Below are 10,632 nucleotides of genomic sequence, written 5' to 3'. Positions count from 1 at the left end.
ATATCTCAGATATACTGGAATATTCGGATGAGGATATAGCAGTACCATCTACACTGATCGTCACGTTTCTACTTGACTCAGATAAAGAGTGGATTTTCAAAAAATACTTTCTACATCGGAAGGAAATATTCCTGAATTGTAAAATACAGATCTTCCCTGATCTCTCTAGGCAAACACAGAAGCGCAGACGCCAATTCCTGTTATTAAAACCTAGAGTTTTACAGTTGGGAGCACTATTTGTTCTCAACTTCCATGTAAATGCCAGATAAAATATCAGGGTGTTTCATTTCAGTTTTTTCTTCCTTCCCAACTAGTTAATTTTCTTAGTAATAAGGGGGCGGCGGGAGGGGGGGGGGGGGAGAGAATTGGGTTAGATCCCAATCCCTGGTTAAGGGATTAAAAGAGAGCAATTGATCTTGAATAATTATATAGACCCATTGTAACTTATTATAAGTCGGGCTCCTTAAATATTACGTGCTCTTTACAACTTTTGCAGAATTTGACTGTGTGATTAATTTTAAAAGCTTCAAAGAGAAAACATATTAAGCCTTTACTCAAGCAGCTTCATTGGTTGCCAGTGTGGCAAAGAATTAAATTCAAAGTGCTTACATTGGTTTAAGATTCTAGCAAGAAGTGGGCCCTCAAGTATCTAGTTGGATTATTTACTGGGACAGTAACTTTCAAATCAGCATGTGTACGCACATCTGTGTGCATACATTGTCCCACATCAAGGTACGCAGTCATTTTTATAACACACGAGCTTATATATGCACATGTTGTAAAATAGCCTGGCCATGTGCACGTGTGCATGTGTGCACAAATCCCACTTCTACCACATAAATCGGGGGATTTTAAAAGGGGTGTACGCCGATGCCATTCCCAGTTTTACCAGTTCATCCTGTTAATAGTTAGGACCTCCAATCCCCCACCCCCATTTGATAGCTTTCACTCCCCGCAGATCTGCCTATTTTTCTTTAAATTTTTACTTATATGGCATCCATAGCAGAAGTAAAGTTACGCAGTGCGAGCTTGGTCGTGTCAGGATTTATGCATACATCTTTGATTCATGCCCCGAAACACCCATGCCCCACCCCTTTTTGAAAACCTTCTAGATGTGCATGCTCCAGGAGATACGTGTATCTCGACTAGAGATGTGAATCGTGTCCTCGATCGTCTTAACGATCGATTTCGGCTGGGAGGGGGAGGGAATCGTATTGTTGCCGTTTGGGTGTGTAAACTATCGTGAAAAATTGTTAAAATCGTGAGCCGGCACACTAAACCCCCCTAAAACCCACCCCGACCCTTTAAATTAAATCCCCCACCCTCCCGAACCCCCCCCCCAAATGCTTTAAATTACCTGGGGATCCGGCGGTGGTCCAGAACGGCGGCGGTCCGGAACGGCCCCCTCAATAGAATCGTGTTGTCTTCAGCCGGCGCCATTTTTCAAAATGGCCGCCGCAAAATGGCGGCGGCCATAGACAAAAATGATTCGACGGAGGAGGTCGTTCCGGACCCCCGCTGGACTTTTGGCAAGTCTTGTGGGGGTCAGGAGGCCCCCCCAAGCTGGCCAAAAGTTTCCTGGGAGTCCAGCGGGGTTCCGGGAGCGATTTCTTGCCGCGAATCGTTTTCGTACGGAAAATGGCGCCGGCAGGAGATCGAGTGCAGGAGGTCGTTCAGCGGCGGTCCGGAACCCCCGGTGAACGACCTCCTGCAGTCGATCTCCTGCCGGCGCCATTTTCCGTACGAAAATGATTCGCGGCAAGAAATCGCTCCCGGAACCCCGCTGGACTCCCAGGAAACTTTTGGCCAGCTTGGGGGGGCCTCCTGACCCCCACAAGACTTGCCAAAAGTCCAGCGGGGGTCCGGAACGATCTCCTCCGTCGAATCGTTTTTGTCTATGGCCGCCGCCATTTTGCGGCGGCCATTTTGAAAAATGGCGCCGGCTGAAGACAACACGATTCTATTGAGGGGGCCGTTCCGGACCGCTGCCGTTCTGGACCACCGCCGGATCCCCAGGTAATTTAAAGCATTGGGGGGGGGGGTTCGGGAGGGTGGGGGATTTAATTTAAAGGGTCGGGGGTGGGTTTTAGGGGGTTTTAGTGTGCCGGTTTTCCTGCCCTCCCCCTTCCCCCGATTTACGATTTTTTAATGATAAATCGGGGGAATTGGTATTGTATCGTGGCCCTAACGATTTTTTGACGATTTAAAATATATCGGACGATATTTTAAATCGTCAAAAAACGATTCACATCCCTAATCTCGACAGCTTTTAAATTCTGCTTTGCACACATAAGCCTGACTTTGTCGTGCATGCCCTAATTAATGCGCGTGTCAGGCTTTTAAAATTCATCTCTAAGTGTAAACCAGGAAGAATTTTATGTTCTGTCTATTCATAACTGCTTGAGATTCCAGGAGTTAAAGAAGCTCAGTTACATGAGCATTGTCTATTGTGGGTCCAGATTTATGGAACACACTATCAGATGAGTTATGTTTTTTAACAGATTTTAAGTTATTTAGAAAGACATTAAAAAGTCTATTGTATTTAGAAGCTTTCCCATTAGAAAGCTAGAAAGATGAACTCTGTAAATAATTGCTCTCTATGTTAATTTTCCTATAGACTTTCCTCCTCCCAGTTTGAATCTACCCTGTTTTATTGTAACTGCAGAGTTTTTTTTTTCTTTTCACTTGCTACAATTTGTTATGTATTTTTTCACCCCCTGTTAAATGTAAACCGGCATGATGAGATTTTATCTTGAATGCCGGTATAGAAAATCGCTAAATAAATACATAAATGACAGATTTAAGATTCTACTGATTTTTATGCACCTATTTGTCATGTGTGTTTTTTTAAATTTATTTTTCTCTTTAACCCAACATAAAAGGCCCTGACAATCACTGGATATACTTGATCAGGTATATTAAGAATTTTTGTGACATAGGATTTAAATAATTCAATTGGACCAATATAACTAGAAATGGGAAAATTAGTTATCCTTAAATGTAATGCTCTAACTGTATTCTCCAGACTTTCAGTCTTTCTTTGAAGTATCATTTCATTTTTTATCTGATATTCTTGAATTTTTTCTATACCCTTAACTCGATTATCAATATCACTAATCTTCTTCTGCTGATTTTCAGTGTTACCAATATTCTCCTTTAAGGAAGTATGTATGTCTAACCTCTTCATTAAATATACAATTAGGGCGTCCAACTTTACTATATAATTCCATATTGTTTCTAGAGTTATATTACTAGGTTTAAGAGCAACAGTTCTAACTGGATCTAATTTTGTAGAATCATCATTTTTAATCTTAGATGTCTTACGTGTACTTGCTTCTCTGGGATCAATTTGGGATCTTCCATCCACACTAGATTCAAATTCTATAGATACTTGAGGATCTATTTCTATTTGCAATGTCTCCTTCAATTCTTCTTCCTGCTTTCTTCCTTGTCCTTCACCAACCTCTCGGGTTAATCCTGGCTCTCCTAAAGGGACAAGCCCTTTATAGCCAGGTGGAGATGGTGTATCCGGTGCCCCAGAACTTAAAGATATTTCAGAGACCAGGTTGGGGGGGGGGGGGGTGGGGGAATTATGCTCTAAATCCTCCTCCACAGCGGTCTGTACTTCGGGGCTTATTTGAGGAGATTCCAACCAATCTGAGACAGATCGCTGTCCAGGATCCACATTAACAATATTAGAGATAGGCTTCAGTTTTGCCTTTCTCTTAGTATGAGGCATAGTTTGTAAAGATAATTAAAATGGAACCCTGGATACTTCAATGACTCAGTCAGTTACTCTTGTACCACTATCAAAACTGTAGGGATTCTCTTTGAAGAAGAAAATTGGATCACCGACCTTAAATTTTTCCTACCTGAGTTGAAATATCATTAAATTCAAATCAATTCCAGATCAATTCCAGGCAAAGCCAGGCTAAGCCTGACACAGCCGCACGCTCCTTAGGGTTTCCGGTTCCGGGTTCCGCCCCTCATGTTTGTCCACTGCAACACTCCGTGGGGGCCAGAGGGAATTCTCTCTTACCCCCGGATTGGGTCGACAGCGCAGGTAAAGCAGGTAAAGAAAGTCTTAGCATCTTTAAATTTTTACTTATATGGCATCCACAGCAGAAGTAAAGTTACGCAGCAGAGGGCCTCAGTGCGAGCTGGGTCGTGTCAGGATTTATGCATACATCTTTGGCTCATGCCCCGAAACACCAATGCCCCGCCCCTTTTTGAAAACCTTCTAGATGTGCATGCTCCAGGAGATACATGTGTATCTCGACAGCTTTTAAATTCTGCTCTGCACACATAAGCCTGACTTTGTCGTGCATGCCCTAATTAATGCGTGTGTCAGGCTTTTAAAATTCATCTCTAAGTACAAACCAGGAAGAATTTTGTGTTCTGTCTATTCATAACTGCTTGAGATTCCAGGAGTTAAAAAAGCTCAGTTACATGAGCATTGTCTATTATGGGTCCAGATTTATGGAACACACTATCAGATGAGTTATGTTTTTTAACAGATTTTAAGTTATTTAGAAAGACATTAAAAAGTCTATTGTATTTAGAAGCTTTCCCATTAGAAAGCTAGATAGATGACAGATTTAAGATTCTACTGATTTTTATGCACCTATTTGTCATGTGTGTTTTTAAGATTGTATTTTATGTTGAAGCTGTAATCTGTGAAGCATAACGTTATTATTGGCAGAATATAAATGTCTAAATAAATAAATAAATAAATAAATAAATTCATAAATAAATAAAGACAGTTAGTGTTCCTATGTTTAAAAAAATTTGGACATGTTCCTGGAGGAAAAGTCCATAAATAGGACTGATGCTTCTATGAGGCAAACTATGTGGTTGATTAGAGCTCTAAAATTGTAGGGATGACAAAATCCTGCCAATGCAAAGCCTGGATCTGCTGGCAAAACCCATATTGCCATCAGCTGAAGAACAGGAAGATGCCTGGGGCCTGTGTAGGAGCCCATCCCACCAGAAGCTGTAGAAAAAAAGGAAGAGGCCTGGAGCTTCTGCATTAGGAGGAGAGGGAAGTAATGAATGTTGGGTAAGAGAGGAGGGATGGAGAGGCAGAGGAAACTGGGCAGATGAAGGGTAGAGAAAAAAAGAGGAAGTGCTGGGTGGATGGAGGGGTGGAGGAGAGTGTATATGCCGAGTGGATGGGGGTAGAGAAAGAGAGAGCATGCTGAACTGGTGACAGGGTAGAAACAGCGAGAAAGTGCTGAGCAGTTGGCAGAGCTGATAGAGAGAGGATGCTGACACTGTGGAAAGAAGGCAAAGAGACTGATGTTTATTTATTTATTTATTTTTATATACCGATATTCTATCTAAGATATCACATCGGTTTACATTCAGGGACTGTAGGTATTTCCCTATCCCCAGAGGGCTTACAATCTAAGTTTTGTACCTGAGGCAATGGAGGGTAAAGTGACTTGCCCAAGGTCACAAGGAGCAACAGCAGGACTCGTTGGTATGATAGGCATGGAGTAGAGGGAAGAGAAAGAATGCTGAGGGTAGGAAGATGAATATATGCTGGGCAAGGAAAGAAAGGTAATATTGGGCACTAAGGGTGGGGGATGCTTGGCAGAGGGTTTAGAAAGAGATTGATGGAGGAAGGGGTGTTGATGGACCAGAGCCAATGCTGTCAATGAAGGGAGAAATCCGCTGGACCAAAGTTCTGCCCAGATCCCCTAATATCCATGCACCTACCCTGACCATAAACTATTAACCAGGTAGACTTGGGGAAAGCCACTGCACTCCATACGTCGAGTAGTGCTAAAGAAATATTTAGTAGTAGTAGTACAAGCAGCAACAGCTGCTTGCCTCTGCAATAACAGCATGAGCTTTGTCTACTGTTTGGGATCCTGCCAGGTACTTGTTACCTGGAATGACCACTGTTGGATCCTCAGCCTGAGTCAGTACGGTGGTTCTTATGTTCTCTCCCTGGCACTGAAGCACAGAAACCCAGCATCAGACTCATTCCAGTCTAGCATTCAGTCTTCTCTCTCTCCACCTCCACCTCTGAGTCCTGGGGAAAGAGGGCAAGGCACTTATGCCATTCCTCCTCCTCATCATGGGGCTGATGCAATATAATGCGCTCAGCCTAGGCACAGCTTGACTTGTGGCTGGACGCGCTAGACTAACTCCCATGCAATAATAGGATTAGTGCATCCAAAACACACATCCAAACCTGCATGTAGCTAATACTGCTCATCATATGTAAATGCTAAGTTGATGAAGCTATTAGGTAGTAGCCCCAATGTAAAAAATTACCATGCATCTGATGCACACGTTTTAACCCTCAAAAATGAATGCTAGCCCCAGAGCTGGCATTAAGTCTTAAGGTGCCCCAAGTCAAGTTCCTCTGACTTAATATAGTCACGATACTAAATAGGAGGAACCATATAAGGCAGCAACATGAAAAAAAAAAGTCTTGACGGCAGGGCTGTCGCAAGGGGATTAGACGCCTTAGGCACCTTCTGCCTTGTGCCACCCCCTCCCCTCCCAATCACACCAACACCCCCCCACCCCCGGTTGTGGACCCAACTCCTACCTCTCGGTTTTTTGGGCCGCAAGCGGTGGTAGCAAAAAGTGAGATTCAAAACTCCACTCCTCTTTGGAGCCGCCTCAAGTGGCCCAATATGGCTCGTGCCCCATAATGGTTGGCGACCTAGGCCCAGGCCTAGCTCGCCTAGTGCTTCCGCTGGCCCTGCTTGATGGCAGTAAGGTTAGGCAAACTGGTGTGGGTTTGGAAAACAGATGCTTGTTAATTGAGCATCCATTTTCTTAACCCATGGTTGTGCCACAGCCACGTTTCCTGGGCATCCAATGCCAAGGAGGCACTAGGGTCGCACATTTCCCCTAGCGCATCCTTTTTAAAGCGCTGTTCATTTGCATATCGCATCGCACACCCAGGAGAGGTGGATGGACACTTTGTACACCTGTTTTTAACGCGTCCATACTGCACCGCCCTGAAAGAGTTTTAAGAGAATGAAGAGGGGGGCGGGAAAAGGGGAGTGAGGGCGGGCAGAAGGAGGGGCGCTCCTGCCGCTCCTCCTCCGCCTCCCGAGTCGTGAAAGAATGAAGAGAGGGCGGGAAGAGAGGGGCGGAGCCGCGGCGCTCCCGCCTTTCTTCCTCCGCCTCCTGAGTCTTGAGAGAATAGAGGGGGGCGGGGCTGGGGCTGGGGCGTTCCATCGTTCTGAGAGAGGGGCGGGGGGACCTGTTTTGGCGCCCACAGGCAGGGTCCGGTTCGCAGCCCGCTGCTATTGGCTGGCGGTGGTAGCGCGCCTCTTAAGCTGGTGACGTGGTTAGACCGTTTGCAGGCATTAAGGGCACCGAGATTCGGATTCATGGCGTCGTTTGAAAGGACAATTGGGCCGCTTGTGGGAGCAATCGACCAGGGCACGAGTTCCTCTAGGTTCCTGGTCAGTATGCGGGGAGGGTCGGAGCCATGCATGCGGAGGGCTTTGCATCCCCCTCCTCCTCCTCATATTATGCGAAGGACGAGTCTTCCCTGCCTAGTGTGTGTGTGTGTGTGACCCTTAGTCTGCTCCCGTTGTGTGTGAATGTGTCTAGTGAAAGACCTATGGAATCTGTCCCTGTGGGAGGAAGGTCTGTTCGAATTTTTCGCCTCTTTCTTCTCCTCTCCTGTGTAGGGCTGACTTATGGGGTGCGTGTCCTGTTCGACTGCACAGGGTGCTAAGCGCTAGAGGGTACCAGTGCTCTCTCTCCCTAAGTGGCTGTTTAGCAGAAAAATTGCTGCTTTCCCTTTTGGGATCGGATCTATGGGGCTGAAGAAGGGCTGCTCCCATCTCTCGCTATCTGTGCCCCGCATCCCCAGGGCAAAAGGTATGCTGACAAGGGCCACTTTTCCCCCAAAGTGGTGATAGCACCGCTTGTGCCAACAGGGGAGAAGTGCTGGGGGTCTGGCACTTGGTGCCTGTTTCACACGTGGGGGTATACTTTTTAAACCACAGAATGACATAGTAGAGACCGCAGATAAAGGCCAAATGGTTTATCCAGTCTGCCCAGCAATCTGCCCATGGCAGCATCTGGCGCCTCGTGCATGTGCGGGAGTAACGGGGGAGAGCGTCAGATGCCAGCAGCAGGAAGTGGACTTTTAAAAGTGTTGGGATCAAGCACTGCTCTATTGTTGGCAGGGCTATGACAGGAATGGAAGGTAAGAGCGAAGCTGCAGTAAGCTGATATTTTTCACTGGGGTTGCATCACCAATTTCAGTTTTGAGATAGGGTACCACTTGGACTAGACCTGCCCCTGTGTGTCTAGGAGGGGGTTAGTGAGGGACTTGTGGGCTCTGATCCAGGCCCCATGTGTAATATGTAAGAAGTACTTCTTGATTTCCTCTGCCGCCTGTTAGTGCAGCTGGGGCTGTAGGGGATAAAATTCATTTAAACTCGTGTAGTTTTCTTCCCTGATCAACTTCCTTCCCCCCCCCCCCCCCCCCCCCCCCCCCCCCCCCCTTTTCCTGGGCACACCAGAACTTCTTATTCATGATTACTTGCCAAGTGGCTGAGTATAGGCATGTTGTGAAACTGTGCAACTTTATTTTGCTTTGCTAGTTTTCATACCTGAAGATCTAGGTACTTAACTGTGGTTAGGCACCTAGTTCTCTTAGAATACTGTCTTTTATGTGACCTTGGATCTTTGTTTACAGGCAGTTATCTCTTCCTTGGTCTTTGGACCCTGTGCATAAAGTAGAAGATCCTTTTAGCTGAGCATTAACGAAAATAATTGCATATATGATTACTCAACTCGAGATGTTGAAATGTTCCTCCATATGTATTTAGAAGGGAAATGACTTAATATGGGATAGCAGAGAGTTTTTAAATTGAGATAATTTCAGAGAGACTGGATGGGAAAATGAAGAGAAACCAAATTATTGCAGTGTACTTTCTCTGTCCCCTTCCCTCCTTCCCCCCCCCCCCCCCCCCCCCGCAATGCCAGTTGCTTAACAGGCACTTAGAGGGAAGTAACTATCCTGTACTCTGCCCCCCCCCCCTGCCAGAACCTGTCACCTCTTGACTTGTGTCCTATCCCAGGTCTTTTGTCAGCTCAGTCCCTTACAGTCCAAATCCTTCTCTCTCTCTCTCTCTCAAGTACTGTTGTTCCATCTCCTATGCCTTTTGTCTGCCCCTCATTTGGTATCCCATAACTCTCTGCCTACATCTTTTAATTCCCACTTGAGCCCTCTGACTTGCACCTCCTAAAGACTCCCTATCTTCCTTCTCACCCTGACGTCCACCATATCCCTCATTCTTCACTAGATGTTTCTTCCTTGTTCTTTCCTCTAACTTTTTGTTATTTCATATGTTTCATATCCCTTACTATCAGTACCCCAACTACCACCCCCTCTCTAACCTTTTGTCTACCACTTTCTTTGAGTCTTCTTCCACCTCCTGACTTTTCTGTCATCTCCCAGGTCTTCATTTTCATCTTATTTCCAAGCTCTTTGCTTTCTCTCTTCCTTCATTTCTCCCCTCTAGGGCATTAGGATTGTGGTGGCAGCAGTAGTCATGGCATGGGGTGTGTTTTCTTGAATGATAACCATATGGTAAAATATAATAGAAGGCAAAAGAAATACAGAGTTTACGATAACACTATGTATAAATACAAACAGAACCCTTTTCCAAATAATTTAAACAATTTCATACATCAATTATACAACTATTCAGTCTAAATTATTATATTAGCTTAAAGTGGCAATGACAGGCAATACAAAATATATACAAAAATGCACTTTCACAACATGAATCATGTTTATTTACAAAATCTATAAATATGAAAACAAACCTTTCATACTCATTCATAACCTGAAGATAAACTACTCATGAATTACCCTCTCACACATGAAATAAAAAACATTGTTCTTAAAGCTTACAAAGTATGACAGTGCTTGAGCTAATCTCCAAATGAGAACATTTTCAACACAATATAAAAGGTATCAACAAAAATATTTCCAATGTATCATTCACAATTTTTTATGTAGTGAAGATTAAGTATATCACTACTTCATGTTATCAAATAGTCGTCATTTATTTTATAAATGCTACATGTGTGACCTTAACAATGCCAGTTTTTTCTATACAGAAGCGGAATATTCTTCTTAAATATATATTCAGTTAAAGCATATCCCAACAAGGGACCCTTGTTTTGCCCATATACAGATTCATCAGGAGACAATATTCAAACAACCTCTTATAAGAATCGTCAAATTCTGATCTTCAGCTAAATCAAATGTGCACAAATAAACTTAAATGTTCATGCTATCATCATAACTACACTCACAAAATCAAATCAACTGTATTCTACATACCCTTACTATGCCAAATGTTTCACATAATGCATGGCTTTGTAGTCAGTAATATCTTCCCTCCCATCCTAACACCACAAATAGTTTATGAAACCTTCTTGAAATCCAGTAACTGACAATAGTGGTTCATGCAGTTATTCGTTTGAGCATGAACCACATTTGTAAATTACTGGCTGTTGCTTTTTCTTTATTGTGGTAATTTATTGAAGGATTTATGTGATTTTAATTTGCATATTAATCTTTTATATTTAGTTTATGAAACCTTTTTCAATTCTATTTGTTGTGGTAGG

The 10,632-nt window shown here is 44.0% G+C and overlaps 1 protein-coding gene across 5 annotated transcripts in view; it reads left to right on the top strand.

The window, feature by feature from the left end:
- The first annotated feature begins 7,285 nt into the window (after positions 1-7,285).
- The window catches only part of GK (glycerol kinase), a 381,644-nt gene continuing 378,297 nt past the window's right edge, over positions 7,286-10,632 (top strand). For all 5 annotated transcript variants that reach the window (XR_003856985.1, XR_003856986.1, XM_029603081.1 and 2 more), the window contains exon 1: positions 7,286-7,436. Coding sequence is in view for 3 of the 5 variants with exons in the window: in XM_029603081.1 (XP_029458941.1) it covers positions 7,362-7,436 (75 nt within the window). In the remaining 2 variants the exon portion in view is untranslated. The remainder of the gene's footprint in view (positions 7,437-10,632) is intronic.

Source organism: Rhinatrema bivittatum, chromosome 5, assembly GCF_901001135.1.
Source record: "Rhinatrema bivittatum chromosome 5, aRhiBiv1.1, whole genome shotgun sequence".
In the NCBI taxonomy this organism is placed as follows: domain Eukaryota; kingdom Metazoa; phylum Chordata; class Amphibia; order Gymnophiona; family Rhinatrematidae; genus Rhinatrema; species Rhinatrema bivittatum.
Note: the sequence above shows the minus strand (reverse complement) of the source record. Positions and strands in the feature narration are given on the sequence as shown.